The sequence below is a fragment of the Gopherus flavomarginatus genome, chromosome 5 (genome assembly GCF_025201925.1).
Source record: "Gopherus flavomarginatus isolate rGopFla2 chromosome 5, rGopFla2.mat.asm, whole genome shotgun sequence".
Taxonomy (NCBI): domain Eukaryota; kingdom Metazoa; phylum Chordata; order Testudines; family Testudinidae; genus Gopherus; species Gopherus flavomarginatus.
In genome coordinates this window covers 121,624,235-121,644,601 of record NC_066621.1, presented here as the reverse complement: position 1 = coordinate 121,644,601, position 20,367 = coordinate 121,624,235, and the positions used below count along the sequence as shown (strand labels likewise).

At 42.6% G+C, this 20,367-nt stretch overlaps 1 protein-coding gene across 2 annotated transcripts in view; it reads left to right on the top strand.

The window, feature by feature from the left end:
• Positions 1–20,367, top strand: part of CEP128 (centrosomal protein 128) — a 418,732-nt gene that overhangs the window by 355,940 nt on the left and 42,425 nt on the right. For both annotated transcript variants that reach the window (XM_050953220.1, XM_050953226.1), the window contains one exon: positions 18,453–18,530. In XM_050953220.1, coding sequence (XP_050809177.1) covers positions 18,453–18,530 — 78 coding nt within the window. The remainder of the gene's footprint in view (positions 1–18,452; positions 18,531–20,367) is intronic.

Here is a 20,367-nt window from a genome sequence, read left to right as displayed (position 1 = left end):
TTTGTTTGTCCACTTCTAAGGCATAATTTATATCTGGTCTTGTTTACAGATAAGCTCAAATCCTTTAAAAAATTAAATGAATACACCGCTTAAGATCCCAAATCATTAACAGATTGTTTGTAGATTAAACACTTACAGGTACATTTTGTGATTTGAGGTCAGCAAAATGACAGTGTTTTTAGCATAAAATGTGAAGATTCAATGTATGAATGAAAATACCCTCTCATGTTCCCATTTATTGATACTAATAAAAACAAATGCTTTATGTGTAAAGTCAAAATATGGACTTTACATTCAGAATGCATTGATTACTAAGTCTATGCTTAGTCTTCCCCAGACAGTGTTCCCCAAATTTTCTCTGCAGAATCATGTAACACCTCATACATATTAAAAATATGTAGTAGTAAAGTAGTTTATTTTTACTGATATTTTTTAGTTTTTTAAGAGCTCACTGTATTTTGGAAAATTTGCACCAAGACTTGATAAAAACATCTTTAATTTGTCTGGATTAACGCTTGTAGTAAACAGGTTATTTTTCACATGTTGATATTAAAATCTTGTGTATGTTTAATAAGGCCCTCCATAATGGGCCTCTGTTAGTCTAGTACAGATCTGTAGTAGTTAGGTACCAGAAGCATAGAGCACTTAAGTATAACAAGCTATAGGTCCTCATTGTACTGATAAAGGACTGCTATAGAGACTGAAGTCATTTGACATCTTTATTTGTGCCAAAAAGGAAGATTGTGGTTTCAAAATAATTTGCCATGGTTATCTAAATACTATATGGCGCTTCACTGATATTGTATAATCCTCTAATATCTGAAGTCTTAAGGGCCTCTGCCAGTGATTCTAATTAAACTGAATAGTAATGGAAACAGAAAGTTCTTTGGCTTGTACAGGTTTAGGGTCTGATCTTGTGAGATATAGTGCAATGTAGATGTTGAAGGTTCTCAATACTTCATAAGACTGGACACTTATTTTTGTATGTAAAGCATCTTTCTTATAGCCTGTATCCACAAATACTTTAGATGTTAAATAATACAGTTAAAAGGTTAACGTAAAAATAATAGCAAGAGTAGAGAGAGAGAGAAAGAAAGAAATTAAGACTTATATGCAGGAGGAAAAGAGAAGTTTTCAGCTGAGAACTGTGATACAGCATGGCCAGAGGGCAGCAGGAGAGTGTTAGCAGGGAGCCTTATTCCTTGCAAGGGGAGGAAGGTTTGCTATAGATTAACTAGAGCACCTGAAGCCAATTAGAGCACCTGCAGTCAGTCATGTGATAAAAACCCCTGCTTCAGTCAGACAGCGTGGGGAGTTGGAGCAGGAAGGTTTGGTTGGAGCAGAGAGCAGTTTGAAGGAGTTGGAGAAGAGAACAGTTTTGAAGAGAGACAAAAGGAAAGTTTGGAGGAGTGCTGCGATGGGCTGAGAAGTCCAAAAGAAACCCTAGATAAGGGGCACCTGGCTTGTGTAGAAGGAGGGCAAGAAGCCCCTTCACAAGCTGAAGGGCAGGAGAGGGAAGTAGCCCGGGGAAGGAACCGCTAGTTCAAGTGGTTCACCACAAACCTCAGGGCCCCTGGGTTGGGACCTGGAGAAGAGGGTGGGCCCAGGTCCCTTCCTCTCCACTCCCCTCCTCAAGGATACTAGTGGGGTAATTAAAATACCAGTTCAGAGGCAAGCAATGGCGCCCTGAACCTTCCCCAAAGAAGAGAAAGCGCGAGACCCAGCATAACAGTACCGGCAATTTGCCACAGAACTAAAAATGAGTCTGTGATGGATCTGGAGCTGCCTTATGAATGCTCTTATCTCGACTGAGTTATTGACCTGTTTACAATACATTTGTCAGGACATGCACCCAGGAAGGGTCCTGATATTACATTTGCCTGCAAACACTTCAGGGACAATGCAAAAGCCATTCACTTTGCCCTGTCTCTGACCCACCATAAAGCTCACTAAACCGGTTTCTGACTACAAAACAAAAAACTGGGAAGAGATCACAAAGACTCTGACTAGAGATATAAAAAGACGCAGTTCCTCAAGGGGACAGACAAAATTGAGCTAAAGTGAACCCAGACGCCAGAGGTTGGGCTGTCTACAGTGAAATAAGCCTACCTCTGGGATTATAGCTACAATAGACATATATGTAGACCTTTTATTGTTTTGAAAACCTTTCTTATGTTATACTTTGTTCCTAATGTTAAGATTGAACAATACTTTGTTTTAAGAAGGCTATTTGGCATCACTGTATTCACTGCTGGTCACAAACTTCCAAAAGGAAGAACTACAGATACCTTAACCCAGTCAGACCTGTTGAGGCAGGCGTGGCTGATCTATGGGGTACCGTAATCCAGGATAAAGTCTAAGAAGGGATTGCAGGAACAGGTAATGGCATGAGAGCTAATACCTATGAGGGATGCACTCAAAGAGGCCAGAGGAGAAGCCAGAGGTGCAGCTAACCTTGTTAATTGTGACAGAGTTGATGAATCACATAGATACCGGGTGGTTTCAAACAAAAGGCAATATAGAAAAGAAGATTTTTGTTCCCACAATGGTGATAGTGTGTGAATGGACAGAGTTGAGGTTGGTGCTATATGAACAGGGAGAGAAGGAAAAGAAAACAAGGAACTGGTGTAACAGATCAGAATCTGGCTGATGATTCTAGAGGTAGGCTGCATAAATACATGGAAGGATCTTAAAACAAGGAGAGCTATTTTAAATTGTATCTTGGGGGATTAATGGAGTTGTTTGAGGATGAGATGATGGTACACTTCATTGTACTTGTGATTTAATAACCCTCTATTGTTAGGTCTTTGCCGCTACCCCTATTGGATTTCGGTCCAATAGGGAGATGAAAGGACAACAGAGAAGACAGAACTTGGTAAAGCTACTGTGGCAAATTGCTGGCACTATTATGATGGGTCCCACACTTTCTCCTCTTGTGGGGGGGTTCAGGGCACCATTTCTTGCCCCTGATCTGGGGTATCAACTGTCCCACTAGTGTCCCAGAGAAGGGGAGTGGAGAGTGAGGGACCCGGGTCCACCCTCTACTCCAGGTCCCAGCCCAGGGGCCTTAGGGATAGCAGCAAACCACTTCAACTAGCGAGTCCTTCCCCTGGGCTACTTCCCTCTCCAGCCTTTCAGCTTGTGGGGCTTCCTGCCCTCTCTCCACTTGGGCCAAGTTTCTCCCAAACCCTTGTCTCTGTGGAGTCCTTCTGCTCTGCACAAGCCGGATTTTCCTTCACCTAGGTTCTTGGTCTTCAGGCCCGCCACAGCACTTCTCCAAACTGCTTTCCAATCCAACGCCAAAGCACTCTGCTTCAACTCCTTCCCCGGTCTGATTGAAGCAGAGCCGGGGGAGGCTTATCAGGTGATTAGCTTCAGGTGCTCTAATTAATCTATAGCAACCTTTCTTTCCTCTACAGGGAATAAGGCTCTCATCATCCTGGGGCTTACATATCTCCCCTCTATCACTCTCCTGCTGCCCTCTGGCCATGCTGTATCACAATACATACAGAGAGTTCGTAATCTTATAATGAATTGATAAATTGTACAGACAGATTACCCCAATCAAGTTCTTCAGGTATGTGTCACTGTGAATTGGATTCTTTTGAACAGCAGTGTTCATTAGGGCCATGCATGCACCCAGTTACTTCTTGTGCTCCCATGCCTTCCATGACACTGAGACCAAACCCAGCTTGTGTTTGACCTGCTACTTCTACTGAGTTTCAAACTTTCCCTTTCTCAACGAGTTTGATGAAGAGAATTTACCTCCACCCTTCTTTTACCCTATTTCCTTTAATTTTGATATTCCTTAAAAAAAAAGAAATGAGACACCCCTCCAAGCCACACCCCCACCAGCTGCCATACAGCGCAGTGAGGCACTTTATACCAACATGACAGACTTTAAATCATTGGCGTTCAAGCTCTGCCTGTCCTACGATATCCTCATCCCCTTCACTGATGAACACAGCCATTGCCTCTTCTGCCTGGGAGCATGGGTATAAACTGACCACAAATAAATTTAGACAGGAAATTATAAGAATGTTTCTACCATCAAAGAAGTGAGGTTCTGGAACAGCCTTCCAATAGGGTTAATGGGGGAAACATCCTGACTAGTTGTAAGATGGAGCTTGATAAATTTATGAGTGGGATTATATGATGGAGTTGCCTGCAATAATAGGGGGCTCACTGATGACCCAGAAGGTCCCTTCCTGTCCTCTGTCCCTAGAATCATATCCCAGGTAGGTGTTTGGTACATTGGTCATTTTGCTCCAGGACCTGTAAGTTCAGGGTCATGCAGCTCAAGTTACATCTGCTTGTACAATACATGCATGTCATTTCAGACCCTAAGGCAATGACAGCCACCAAAGTGAAGCCAAAAGAGAGAGCATTATCCACCACTCTCTTGAATAGGTATTACACACTGAGATCAGGCAGAGAAAGATGGACAACAAAGAGTATACTGTTGAAATTAGCACCAACAACCTTGGTGCCATCAGCCTCAACATCACAGCTAATAACTACATCCTAGTTGCAGAAGGGCAGTGTCGAGGGACAATCCCATGTGGAGCATAAACACACCTTCAAAGAAAACTTGGGACCATCCCACTAGGAGGAGGACAGAAATCATCACTCCTTCAAGGACAGAGCCGCCAAGGTGGGAATGGAACAAGATGGAGTAGCCCTGGTGTTGGAGCCCATGACCAAATCAATGACAAACCAGAGATATGCGCCAGAAGAAGCTTCTATATCTCCTGTCCCTAAGTAGCAACCAGTACTGGATCTAGTGCAGATGATGCATCTCACATCACTGCCTTTCAAAGGGCTACTCTTCCTCACCCTCACCAGTTTACTCCTCCTCAATGGCATTGAGCAGAGATACCTCTCTGTTGCCATCAGAGAGTGACACCATAAACAGTACTGGTGGTTCCTTGCCAAGAGCACTGCCCCGGGCTAGATAGGAGTGGCACTGGGCCAGACCCCTAAAGCATGTCATCTTGACCATATCCACCTTACTAGGGACCATCATTGTACATGTCCCAGAACAGATCTCTCTCTCATGTATCCAGAAAAAGGACAAGTTCCTACTGTCCAACAGCTTTGTGTGAAAAATATATGTAAATCGGGATGGAGGTGGGGGGTAATAGGAGCCTATATAAGAAAAAGACCCAAAAATCAGGACTGTCCCTATAAAATCAGGACTTCTGGTCACCTTACCAGAGCCTGATGTTGCCCTCTGGCAGATGGAGTTAATGGAAAGTCAGCAGTGATCCCCAGTCCACCCAGAGTTGCCATCTTCCTCACCTGATGAGGTAGTGACAGTAGTCCCTACCCTGCTGGTTGATGACTTCAGAGCCTTCCAGAAACAGAACATATGCATCAAACTGTTTTGATTACATCAATTATTCATGAATACCTAAGGCGAAGTGGTGGAGGGCTGTTAAGGGAGAGTTTGTTCTGTTCTAAGAGCCAAGTTACTGGGTGGACATTTTAACGCTTGCCTGACAATTCCCTCCTGTTTGACATATTGATCTTTACCACTTCATTTCTCTAAGTAGTCAATACTTAAATGCGTTGGTATACATGATTGGTCTTAGGGTTATCCAAGGGGGGTGGGGGAGGGGAGGAAGAGGGGAGCTAGGGGAACGGGACAGAGATAGGAAGCGTAGTGCGATTTTTAAGCATGTGTCTGAAATATCCATACATGACACTAGAGTTAGTAGCACAAAAATAGAAGCAGCAGCGGCTGCTATTTGTACAATAGTCCACCAGGAATGAGGGTTGTAGGCTGCATTACGAACAGGGTCTTCCAGTCAGGTGATGGTTTGGTTGGAGAGTTGAACTTGGATGCGGCCTTTAGTGGTGCTGTCATGAACGGTGGTAGACACAGACACAGAAGCAGCTGCAAGGACCACTTTGAGTAATAGCTCCTTGGCCAGTTGAACAGGTGTGTTGTCCAGGTATAGGTTATCGTACCACCAAGGAGCCATTGTTATTCCAATGAACACATGGCCGGGGAGGTGCACATCACCTGGAGTAAATGAGTCAGTAATCTGCAGGCATATGGAAGCGTTTGCCTGGCACTGCAATGGTCCATACATATAGTAAGATGCAGCGGTGATGAAACACCACTGAGTAGCAGATACTTGTACAGCAACTTCACTATCTGCAAGAGGAAGGACATCCACAATGATAGAAGTGGACGGAGTTAAAGGAGAGTAGAACAGGAACACACAATACAGCTGTCCGCCTCTGTGCAACAGTGTGATGTTGTCATTAGTATGGTATTGTGGAGCGATGGTGCCAGGTATCCAGACAATTCTACTTTGTACACCGTATTGTTAGTTACATATCCAGTAGACTTGAAATGGAAAGAAGAAGGAAACACATGAGTAGGAATAACAGAGGGATACACAAGGAGAAAATTAAAGGAGAAGGGTGAACCTGGAGGAAGTAAAGAGGCCGCTATCAATTGAGTGGAAATGCTTGGAATGTGGACAAGGGTGGGAGAGAACCCAGGCATACATCTAACATTCTTCTTTTGCAATGTTAAACAGATCACGAGCAAGCATATCACAAGCACGACCTTTAGCTTGTGACTTGGCCAGGTTGACTATAGCATCTGAGGTTTTCTCAATGATTTTGCAAAAATTCTCTATGTCTACATCAATTGCATTTACAGCATAAGATAACCCGGTGTTAGTGTGTTCAAGGGCTTGAGTCTTTTGGCCTTTGACCCAAGAATTGTATGACCTTTCAGAATTTAAATTAAGCGTATTTAGTATGGAATTGGAGCTTTCAAAAAAATCCTCCTATATCACCGAAAATGTATGTTTCTGCCTTCTGGCTGTATGGGCTTGAATAACATACTGGTGCATTAGAAACTGTAGCTGATCCTGCAGCCATTGCAGGGAGCTAGGGAGGTCTGAACATACATTTTGCAAGGGTGCCGAAAAATTGGACAAATCATATTTAACTTGAACAGAGTTTGCAAAAGTGTTTTGTTGGGGCCTACTTGAATAATGCTGTCTGGGGGATAGGATACAATATCGGTCAGACAGTAGGCAGGGAGTATCCACAAGTGATTAGACTGTAACATTGTACATCCGTACAATGTAATTGTTTGAGCGCGTGCGCACACTGTTCCTGACAATAGTGTCCCTCCATCCCAGGTTCCCATAGCAGAGGAGGAATGTCCACCCATGCTGCATTTGCAAACACTGTAATGTTCCTGAAAACTGCCCAACCCTCCCACACACATTCACATCGATATTCTCCCAACCCATTAACAGACTCATAAATACTGTGAATCTCAACCAATCCATCCGAGGCCCTTGAAATAGAAGAGTTTGTTTGTTCAAAGGGGGTATCCTTAAATTGACACTCTGTCCTTTGGTCCTTTTCCCAACATTCTGTGATCTTGCATCCTGAAATTGAGGGTCCTATATGTGTGTGACCCTCACCCCCTGAAGCTCAATAGCCAGTTACAGTCCAGATCCGATGAGATGCAGGGAGTGATCCAAAGACTGTTCTTGGGCTGTGGTATTCAGATTGGGACCTTGGAGCCTGGATGTTTTTGGAGGCGAGCTATAACCACAATAGGTCCCAGGTGGTCCAGTCTGGGGGTAAGAAAAGTGTCTGGTTTCTTTACCCATTCACCTCTGCCTCCTGTAGGGAGTTGCACATACTGGCCAGCTTTGAAACAAGTATCTTGTGTAATATGTACCAAGGGCGGGTCCCAGGAGGCTGCATCAGGTATGTTTGCCAGGAGGATTAATGTGGGAGCCACATGTGTTACCTAAAAGGATACAATATAAACAAAATTAATTCATTGATACATTTTAATTCTGGTTTTATGGACCCATGTTGGAATTCCTTGCACTTTCACAGAGGTATCTGTATGGGCCAATACTATGTGTGGGCCCGAGTATTTTGGCTCAAGTAACTCAGGTTCTTACCATGACCTGATCTCCCTCCCTCCTGTACATCCACCCAAGAGGAGGGGTCTCTGGAGGGTCCTGGGCTTCTCATCGGTCTTGGACAATTAGTATCAGAGGGTGCATTTGATATATTCCTGTGCAGTGTCAGAGATCAGGAGGATGGGAGCCGGGACTGCACATCCTTCCCCCAATGACATAGTTATTCTAGTAATGAGTTTGAAAGGGTGAAACTCCTGTACTAGCATTAGGGGTTGCCCTCATGGAAAGAAAGGAAGCAGGCAGTTGTGCTACCCAGTTGGTTCCTTAACAATAATATCCTCAGAAAGAGGGCACAAATGAGGTTCCCCTGTAGTCAGCATCAAAGTAGCAGGATTAAGAAGATTAAAGTGTGCAATTGTAATGTGTGGGCTTAAGAGGGTGCACTTTCACAAGGAACCAGTATGCTTTGCTGAAGTAAAGAGTGAATAATGTCACCTACCACATCCACGGCCTCAGGTTTGGTACATGGAGGGGGTTGACTGGTAACCTGCATGGGTGGGCAGAGATGAGCAGGCACCAAACTGCAAGACAGTTTATTTTCTGCCCAAACACAGAGGAACCTGGAACATAATTCTTGAAACGGGTTAGAGGTGTTCCAATTGAGAGCCACCGATTTGGCAGTTGCAACAGAAGAGAGAAATTTATCATTACGGAGAGGAATGGTATGAGTACGCATAAGTTTATCAGCAAATATAACTGTACTCTGAACAAGTTTAAGAGTTGCTGCAAGGTCACAGAGGACATCCATGCCCAAAATAGTCCCCTCTGCATTTATTTAAAGCTACATAAAAAGACTGAGTCCAGAAGAATAGATTAGATTTTACAAGAAGAGGGTAGCTTTTATAAGCCGTGAGCTGTGCATCTCCTACCCCTGAAATAGTAATATACTGTTTAGTAATGGGGAGGGGGAAAACATACACTTCTGTGTCCATGAGAATTGTGCATGGCCGGCCCCTTGTCCATGTTTCTAAGTGTGGACTGACAAGTGGGGGGGTGGGGGCGCGCTGGATCCTAGTGGATCATGGAATTTAAAAGCCTGGCCATTTCCTCTTTGCTTAGGTGTGAGTAAGGATTGGCAGCTGGCTGAGATACCGGTTGGGGCCAGTTGCCCAAGGTTACTTGGCTTGGGCATCCGGCTGCCCAATGTCCAGTCTCCCCACATACAAAATACAGTGAGGTAAGGGGGACAGTGAGGATGGGCCCAGGATCAGATTGAAGGGGCAGTGAGGTACTGCAGAGATTCAGCTGGCTGTGATTCTGTCCCTGACTAGGCTCTAGGGCCTTGTGCCTGCAGTTCTTTTGGGCATGTCCAAAACACCCACAGTTACAGCAAATTACATTATCTTTTGCTGTTACCACAGCAACATGAGCAGACTTGCTCTTTATCTCTGTAGCTTGTCTTGCTTCACATTCAAAGGCCCAAATACAGATGGATTCATAATCAGAGCCTCAGTTCACTCCCAAATTAAGGGCTGTTTGCAGGTGGGAGTTAAATCCTTTCTTTCACATTTTTAGAAACACTTGATCGGTTTTCTTTGGGTCCATAATGCCTGCATTGCTGGAATACATCTCCAATTTTCTTTCACAATACTGAGAAGCAGGCTCATCCTTGCCTTGTATACAGCCCACGATCAATCCCCAATTACCAGCTCTGTTCCCCAAGACTTCTTGGGTGGCTTCCTTAAACTCAGTGCAGGCACGGGTCACGTCATTTTCAGATTCACATTTAACAGAGGCCCAAACACCGTTTTAGTGCCCTTCTGTAAGAATCTTGGCCCATAATAGATGGGGACATTTAGTGTTTGTTAAGATATAAAGCTCGCTGGGATATAATGTATAGGTGGTAACCGTCTGGCTTATTTTTTTCCAGAATATCAAATTTGAGTCTTTTGGCTTTAGATCAGAGAGATTTTTTTCAGTAAGCCCCTCATTTCTTTTGTGCTGAGAGTAGTGTACTTATAAGTATTATGAGCCACTCTGTTTTCACCTGTCCCTGACTACCAAGTGGTCACTTGGAGAGAGGCCAAGGGAGCACTGGCACTTAATTCTGGGTTAAGAGGAGGAGGAGGCCAATTATCCCAGTTTTCCCCAGTGTGTGACTAAGGGTTCCAATCTTGTATTTGTTTTTCAAGGTGTTTCCCATTGTTTTTGTTTTGGTCTTTATCAGTATCACTGCTTGAATCAGGGTCATTAAAATTACCTTTCTGTTGTGTTCTAGCAACAATACGGTGTGCAGAGGAGCAGATTTCTTTTAGTTTTACTCATAGAGCCTTGTTTTCTGCTCCAAGCTCACTTAGTTTGTGGTTGAAATCTGCCTTTTGATTCACTCTGATGTAAGAGCCTTTTGGAGTATTTCCAACTCTTGTAATTTCCTTTCATAGTCACAATACATTATTACAGTTCCTTTCTCTAATCTTCCTTTCATCTGACCAGACCACTACAACGTACTGTCCATCGTACTCATGCCCTCATTCCATCCATCTTTTGCCATCGTCTTTTGAACCTTCTCATGTTTCCCTTTTATAAAATCAATGAGTCTCCCTACTTAGAGGTCATCATTAATGTTCTCCAGGGCCAGTCAATGAGTTTTCCTCCTGTAGAGGGTATAATTGGTGCACCCTGGGGCACACCAATGAGTTCCCCTCCCATAGAGGGAGTCATTGACACATTCTGGGGCAACTCATACGACACTGTGTCCCAGCTTCCTGAAACCCAAAAGGAACAAGCCACCATTGAGTTCCTGCCTTGTGAGATCAAAGAACAATGAGGTACCCCATTCCCTGAAAGACTCAAAGGCTATGTTAATCCTCAGAGATTTACACAGAGAGTATCAGCCCCAACAGAGACAAGGGTCACTGTCATATTCTGTGGGCCTACAACCAGAATGTCAGCTTCCTAAAAAATCCCAGTACTCTTGGAGACATCCATCCTTGGCTTTCTCTGTTACTTACCTGAGAGTCACAGAGGCAGCTGCTTTGATAAGAGTGTTTAGACACACTGATCCAAACCCTCTCTTTACCCTCCAGAGTCATCTTGCCCCTTTCCACTGAGCTTGGTCCACTGTTACATCAGACACATGGGTCAGAGACATCATCAACAAGGCAGCACTATTCATTTCCACACTTTACCCACTACCCACCTCTCTTCCCCTTTCCTCTTCAGGGACCCTTTTGTGACACTTAGCTGTTCAACCCAGACAGTAAGAAGTTGTCATCACCTGCCCTGCAACTCTTGGTTCCTTAAATGTTATGCAGCTGTGGCTCACACCCCTGACACTAACAGCCAGCATACAAGCATGCAGGTCACATCCTGGCTTCCACCACACAGTTACTTTTTACAGGGCGACTGCAACATCCACCAGTCCCAAATTTCCCCAAAACCATCTGCCCTGGAGTATCCAGCTCTCTCACTGAACACATGCAGTAGTTATTAAGTTCACTGCTCCCTTAAAGAGAGAGCACCCACTGGCTTATTACCTTTAACAAACAGTCTGCTTTAATCAAAGCACTGAATTGGTTTATAGAAAGCATAAAGCAAGTTTATTAAACAAAAGGTCATAGGTTTAAGTGATAACTAGTAAAAGGAATAAAGATAGAAAGGCTTAAAATGAAACAAAAAACTACACTTCTAAGACTAAAACTTAATTATATAGTCCTTGTTCAAGATGGTTTCCCTACTTATGGCAACTTCTGCAGTATGACTAGCTGTTCCATCCAGGATCCACCTTTGCAGAATCAGAGTGTTTTTTTCTTTGTGCCTTCAAGAGATGGATGCCAAAATGGCTTTCTGTCCTTGTTTACATCTTCCCAACGTCATTAACCCTGCTTCAAGAGGCAGGAAGGCTTCCTGGAGGTGCAGTCTCCATCCCCCATCAAAATTATTAGGTGATCAGTCTTTCCTGCTTTCTCTCCTGATGGCTTTGTCTACTTGATTGTAAATGTGTCTTCATTGTCTGTGCCTGATGACCAGACTGGTCAAACAAGTAAATATGCATTTCTATGTCTAGGGCAGACGGGGCTTATGCATTGTTTGTCAAACACATTTAAAGAACTTAATTCTAGCACATATTTATAATTCTTTGTGCACACTCTTCACATACATCATACAAGAATATTAAAGATCAGTAGTTTTCCAATGATATATTACATGCCACTTTTTGGGTATATATCATGACAATAGCATGTTAAGTGTAATGAATATGTCAGGCCTGACAAGAGTTGCTGACACAGAGTAGTGAACCACCAGTGGGCCTCTGTTTCACACCTTCTCACTACAATCCTATTACATACAGAAGTGGCCTCATTGCTTTATCTCAGCATCTTACAGGTATCACAGGAGTACAAGGGAAGAGGCTTCTAACTCCCAATTTTCATCATCCCTTCCTCAAACAACTCCAAAGCAAAGACATATGCCTCCTCAGGTTCAGGATGGTAACACTTGCTTCTGTCATTCCATCTCTCCAGGGTCAGGATTGGTTATTGACTCTCACCTTATAGGAAGCATCCTTCCACATTCACTTGGCCCCAGGAAGTACTTGAGATTCATACTGGTGCCAATTCTTTATCAGTACAAGGTACTGCCATTTGGACTCTCCAAAGCACTGAAAGTCTTTACCAAATATCTAGTCATGGTAACACCCCGCTTTGATAAGACAGGGCAATCATATCTATCTTTATCTGGATGATAGACAGATCAGACATAAATCCCAGCAGGGTGTGTCTACTGGTGAGACATTGGATGGACAAGAGGGTCCTGGTGACATTTCCTGTCCTCACAGAGGTGACATGGTGGCTAGAACCCAAACGTAAGGAGATCGGTACCATTCTCATTCCCAGGCCCTACCAAGACTTTAATCACAGACTCATGAGGGACAGTCTGGGGAGCCTATCTGAACAAGTTATAGATGCAAAGGACCTGGCTCTTGGAAATTCTTCGCATAACATAGGAGTTCACATAAATGTCCTGAAACTTAGAAACATCAAGCTAGCTTATATGTAATTCTTACCTGTCCTCCCAGATTCCACAGTGCAAACCCCCTGATGGCAAACATCTCCATGATGCACTATATAAACAAGCAAGGAGACACCTGCTCATCATCCCTCTATCTGGACGCTATCAGACTCTGAATATGATCCCACCAATACAGGATAACCCCAATGGTTTTGTGACCTGGCAGGCTTCCTAAGCAAATAACCAGTGACCAATCATGTATGGTCCCGGTGGAGATCCATCATAAAGTTGAAATTCCATCGCTGTAAGATTTCCATGACAGACCAAGAATAATGCCAGAATATCTTTTCTAGGGGGGACAGGAGCCAGAGCTCATTGCCTGATGCCTTCCTTCTGCAGTGGAACCCAGGCCTTCTTTATAACTTTCCACTGATTCCCTTGATTCATGGGGTGATTTCCAAAATAAAAAGAGAACAAACCACAATCATTCTTGTAGCTCCATATCAAGAGAGATGGCTTTGGATGACACACTTGCTACAGATATCCTTTCAGCTGCCAATGCATCTCCCCCACTCCCTGGATTTGATTGCATGGCACGTCTGATAGCCTATCCAGACCCAAAGTCGCTGCATCTGATTAATTTGCCCAGATGTTAGCTGGGTAAGTGACACAGACAGGACTGTTCCAGAGAAGTCCAGGAGATCCTGATACAGAGCAGGAAGACATCCACCAAAAGGATTTGTGCATCAAAATGGAAGAGATTCTTGATTTGGACCTCTCCATAGGGCATGGAGCTTATGCAGGCTATAGTACCAAAGATCTTCAATTTCTTGCTGCATCTGAAACACTCTGCCTTATGGTCCGCCTTCCAGCAGTCTTTGCTTGCCATATGCCAGTATAGTCATGCTTGGTGGTCTTATACCTGGGGCACTGAAGTTTCTCAAGGTCCTGCTAAATACTTATCCACTAATAAGTAAATCTTCTCTTGCCTGGAATCTCAGCATTGTCCTCTTGAGATTCATGTGCATTTTCTGCGATCCTCTGTCAGAACACGTCTTACTTCAGCTCACTCTGAAGACGGATCACCCTTGTTGCTGTCACTTCAGCTAGGAGAGTGAGTGAGCTGACCCTCTCTACATGACATTTCATAGTGACAAAGTGATGTTGTATCCTCATCCTAAGGTCATCCCCAAGATGGTCTCACAGTTCCATCTCAATCAATCAATCCATTTGCCTGTCTTCTTCCCAATGCCCAATCAACATTGAGAGAAAAGTTACCGATGCTCGACATTTCCAGAGCCTTACTTTACTATATGGGCAGAAACAAACTAATCAGATTGTCTCCCCATTTATTACTGGCTATAGCCAGCCATTCAAAAGGCCAGGCCACCTTATCACAGCTAATATCTAAGTGGATAATGCAACATACTTTGCTGTGTTACCAGCTGGCTTCTGTACATCTTCCACTAAACATCAAGGCTCATACCACCAGAGCTGAAGCAACATCCTCTGCCTGTATCAGAAATGTGTCAAATTCTGAAATCTGCAAGGTGGCAACACGTAGTAACCCACTGACCTTTGTCAAACATTATGCATTGGACTTAGCCACCAGGGCAGATGCCAAGTTTAGGAGAGCAGTACAGCAATCACTGTTCAGCTGATGCAGCTGATAATGCTTCATCCCACCATCCAGCCAGGGTGCTACTTGCCAGTCACATACAGTGGGATCCATGCTGGCATACACTCAAAGGAGAAAGAACGGTTACTTACCTTCTAGTAACTGTGGTTATTTGACCAGCCCTCCATTTCCTGAGACCTCAGTGAACATGGGCTTTAAATTGCAAGGGAACTGATGGAGGATTGTGGCTTCTCCAACTTTGATGCCCTTGCATCAGAGCACGAGAAGCCACGGGGTGCTTGCAAAGCCCCAGTGGATACTGCTATTCAGTAGACTGTGATCTCATGCTCGTGAGACTCATGTGCACGTACAGTGCGATTCACACTGACAACTACGTCTCAAAAAACCACAGTTACTGTAAGGTAAGTAATCATTGTATTCTCTGTTTTGGATAAGTTTCAAATGTGGCTTTAGTTGAATTATATAGTTGCTGATCCCCTGTTTGGCTGACACTAAGACACTGATGAGGGTCAGCAGAAGATACTTTGTTTTCCTGAGGGAGAGCTGTTGCTAGTATGCTTTCTATGAGCTGGGCAGATGAACATCCTGGACTTTCTTCCAGATTTTTTTAAATTGAGCAAAAAATAATAATTTTATACCCTGGGGACTGTTGTTATTAGATCTAGAAACTGAATTTTTGAGCATATGCCACACTTTGTTTTTATTTATTATTTGCAGTTTCACAAAGAGAAACAATCCTCTGAAAAAGATGAGACAGGCCTGCTTCCCTTTAGAATATTGCCTTGTTTAATCTGTTTATCTGTACAGTTAGGAAACTGTTGTACATTCTATTTTTTGATGTTTTCGTCTTCACATTCTAGTAAGATTTTGTACTACTGAGAGTTTAAACTGTTTGGGGCAGGAACTGTCTTTTGTTGTGGGTATACAGTGCAATGCAAATAGCAATAGGTTTCTGGGCTGCCATCAGAGTGTCTGTTCCATTCCTCCTTTGTCATTATCTCTGTTAGGTGATTGAGATTTGACTCCAACTATGCTGTTGAAGAACTGCACCTTTTGCTATATTTCAGTCTGATACAGGTTGATTCTCTTTGGGAATAAAGGAGGCTTGTAAGGCCATATTAAATCTCTGTTTGACCAAGGAGGTGTACATTTTCCTCCCTAATGCTGACCATACAACAATTTTTCATTCATTTGTTATTTTGCTTCTATAACATTTTGGGGTGACCTTTCATCTGATTCAGATTGCAGCCTTCTGGGGAAGAATGCACTAAACATGTAATAGCCCTGCTTAGAGCTATCCACTTGTTTCCTCTTCATATCCTGTTAAGATTAAAGGTGTCATAGTCACTCTAAAAGCTTGGTCTGGGACCTAGCTAGGATGGTCTTGCTGTCTGATGAGCCGAACTCTCCAGGATGAGCAGAAAAGCTTCCTTAGTTGAAGGCCATTAACCCAGTTTGCACAGACTTCGGAGCATGCTGTCATTTGACTTTGTAATTGATTCATTTTGTGTGGCTTGTGGGTTTTTGCTTAGTTTTTGTTTATACTTCAGCTTGCAGCAGCAGCAATAAGGTTTATGGTTCTTTGTAGATTAGGAACTAGATTAAAAGAACCTGATGCAGAGTAGTGTAATTTATACCTCCATGTGCCAGTGAGGCCTCTTATGCCAAAGGAAGTATTCACTCAAATACATAAATAAATAAATAAATAAAAAGCAATGTTGCTTCTACGTGTCCCTGAGCAAGTAGTGGAGGTACAGCCTTTGAAGAACTCCAAAGTAACCTGGTCGGTAGGAACGCTGAGGAGATGCTCAGTATTAGTGCATGCACCATCTAACCTAGCCACACGCCTTCCCTGGATCTTACCACTCACTTGTTTTCAATTGTGCTCAACTTGTTATAGGTTGGATTTGAACCATTGGTGTAGAGATGAAATGCTTCCTATGTATCCTGCTATTGATTCATTGCCCAAAATTTTCTACAATCGTTAGTAAATATATTTCTACTGCAAAAAAATATAAAATTTTGAGTATACATATTCTTTGCATAATTCTTAACTGTAAATGTTTCTATTTATGAAAAATGACTGTGGTTCATTCTTCTTTGTGCAGGGTGGGTGTGCATACGCACATACTTCTGTTGCAGATTTACAAATTAATATTTTTGTTAAATCCACTTCACTATTACAATTACAATACAAGGAAATTGGAGATTCTTTCCGCATAATATCAGTAAGATATGGCCTATTCTATCCAGCCACACATCAAGTGCTTAAGGGGCGGGTGTCATGATCCCCACATCTGCCCATCTCCCTTTCCAGCGCTTAATTCTGACCCAAATCAATCCTGTCCCTTCAGCCCTCCCATCTGTTCTGCCCCCTCCAGCCTCATCTCTGCTCCTCCTGAAGCCCCTGGATTTTTTCACACCTATCTTCTAGGCCTAGTAGGGGGCCTGAAGCTGGGACCCCTTCTGCCCCTTCCAGGCTGGGGCACAGCTCCAAGCGCTCTTCATTCCCTTCTGCCCTTCCCAAGCCTCATGTTGGAGGGAGAGAGAGGTTAGGAGCAGAGGAGCCATCCAGTTGTTCACAGGAGAGACTTGGGAGGAGGGAGCGCAGCTGCTCTGAGCTGCTGTGCTCTTTCTGCTCTTCCCCTCCTCCGTCAGAATGGTGTGGGCTTTTGTGGGGAGGGGTAGAGAGCTCTGTCTGCTTTCTGCACCAGCTCTCATTCACTGCTGTACTCCTGGAGGTGGGCAAGTGGTGAAGGCAGCCAGTCATAGGGGGTTTTCTCCAAGTTGTACTAAAAATGTGCACCCTTCAGCTACCCAGTTCATTTTTAGGAAATTTTATTTCCTAGGGCTGCAACCTGGCGCACTTCAAGCACTACACAAAACTAAAACTCTCATCCAAGTTCTTATCTCACATCTCAGTTACTACAATGTCCTTTTCTTGCCCCACTCATACTCAGTCAGAATGCTTCTGCAGGGATCATTTTCTTAGCATGTTGCTTTAACATCACCGTTCTCTTTGCTTCTCTCTTCTGGCTCCCTCCTTTCTGTCATGTCAAACAAGCTAGTTGTTTCTGCTTTCAGGACCCATCCCGACCCATCCCTACTTTGCCTATCATCTCTCATTCAGTATCAAAAGATTGACTCACACCTCGTTTGGTTTATGATGCCAGCCTCCATTGTCTGCTTGTTAAATATTTAAACAAGCTCCTTCATGCTTTCTCCATGCAGCCCCTCCTGCTTGAGAGGAGCTCCCTGTAAACATCCATACAGCTACTTCATTATGCTCCTTCAACCCCCCCCTTAAAACTCTCCTTTGCCAGGATGCCTACAAAAAACTGTGCAATGGTTCGGCTGTTGGCGTCCTGAGACCACAACTTGTCATGCTGACCAATACTGTCTCATTGTTTCCTTGTACTCCCCCATTTGTCAGTATACATCTGTTGTCTCTCGTCTTAAAATTAGCTTTTAAGGTCTTTGGGGCAGGGTCTATCTTCTTGTTCTGTTTGTACAGAATCTGACACAATGGGGTCCGAGTCCGTGGCTCCTAAATGCTATGATGATGATAATAAATAATAAGATGAAAATTAGAAATTACATCCATTGTGAATAAGAATCATTGCAATCAAGAAATTGATTAAAATTCTTTATAGATGCTCATGATAAGAGTGCAATTTGTTAACAATTGCATTATTGTTGTCATTTTTAGCTGTTAGTAGCAATTATTTTTACACTGAGTAGTTTAGTGACACATACACAGATATTTATATAAATCCTGGAGGTTACAACATGTGCAGGGAATTTTAGTGTTTCAGACTTCAGAATAGGGTTGAAAGCGTTTATCAAATTTTTATAATGCTTCTTTTTTCTTGTGTTCTATTCTTCAGAGTACCCGAGTGGCCTTGGACCATCTAGAGTCTGTTCCTGAGAAACTGAGTCTTTTGGAAGATTTCAAAGATTTGGGAGTAAGAACGTTTTCACTTATCTCTCAGTATTTCTGAATTGTTGAGAATAACTGACAACTTCCTGATGTGCAAAGAAAAATCTATTAGCTAAAGGACATACAATGAAATCTAAACTACAGTATTCCAGTTTTAACTCATATAGTAATAGTGGGGTTTATTTCCTACTCTTGGGGAATTAGTTGAAAATCGTGGAATTAGTTTAACTTTATACTGGTAAGGAAATACTGGAATAAGAATAGATTTAAAAATTTTATTAAAGCTAATGCTAAAAAGAATTATATAATACATAGGTTGGGAAAAGAGTGTCTGTACATCTGGTATAGTGCTTAGATTATCCACAAATATAAAGTTAGTTTTTAAAAGTCATATGACTACATTATAAAACTTTCAGTTTAGGCAAGGCAAGATAATTGAGTAAACTATTTCAAGTACTGTTGCTATAGACTTTACTGACTTGTTCAAAATATGTTGATGTGGTGCCTTTTTTTATTAGTGATTATAACTTCTGCATTAATAATTACAAAGAGGCAGGTTATTGTTTGATTTTTATATAGACAATACATCCTGCAGTTCCCCTAGCAGTGCTATCCACAGTGAGGATTGCTGAGTGCCTCTGGTTTCACAGCCCAGGTCATTTATTGATAAGCCTGTGAAAACTACATAATGAACATGAAAGCTGTTTGAGTGTCACGTTCATTCATTATGTTAGGTAGATCCATCCTCATATATTTAGGGGGAAAATCAAGCACAAAGTTCAGTATGCCAAATTGATAAACATTGTCAGATCACCTTGAACATCAAATGCTATCATTACTTTCTATGAATGTACTCCACTGTTTAGGAGTGCAACTCTTACATGTCAAGTGCTTTCTTTGGAAGTCTACAATATGTGCTGCAGATCTTCCACATTCTGTTTGATAGTACCAAGGTTCAAGAATGACATAGGTCAGAAGGCCCCAGTTCAGCAAAGGACTTAAGCATGTGCGTAAGTTCCATAAAAGCTGATGAGCTTTGCAGAATCAGGTCCTAGTAGAATGAATGTAGTGGTCTGAGTCTCATCCTGAGACTGTCTGCAGCTTTGTGCTATTGGTTTTTCCTGCTTAGTGATGTATTAACAGAGAGATTGTTGTGCACGATGAAGGGAAATGCATTAGTAATGCAGAACAATGCAATTTGATGGCCAAATCCTGTTTGCTGTACTCAGACAAGTAGTCCCACTGATTTTAACATGACTACTCTTGTGAGAGAGGTAAGCAGAATTTCACCTTACTTTATGTACTTCACTTCACTTTTTATCTCAGACAAAACATTTCCTAAAGCACTTTACAGAGTTAAATTGTAGCACAAAAGGGAGAGAGAAGAGAGTTTAGAAATTATGTTTGAAGGTTAAAGAGCAATTGATAATTGATTAGCTGTAGCAATATGGAAAGGCTGAGTGGGGTTGTAATGCATACATGCTAACCTGCCATACAACTTGGGTTATAAATTCTTTGGCATGCACAGTCCTTGCCATCATCTTTTGCATGTGAAGCACTACACACCTGTATGTCACTGTAGGAATAATAATGGGTCAAATCATAAAGTCCTCCTTCAGATTTTACTTAATTACTTGATGATTTCAATAAGAATTTTGCTTGTGTAACGACTTTAGCATTTCAACAAATAACAACAACAACAATAATACAGTTAGCTCTTACTTAACCATCATCAGTAATAAATCACTTTAAACACTGCAATTAAATCCATTCATCCCAGTTTTTAAAATATCTTCCTAACAGATCCAGAGAAATGAGTGGAAATAGCTGGGGTTTGCAGTAAATCTGCCTGTACAGTTTCT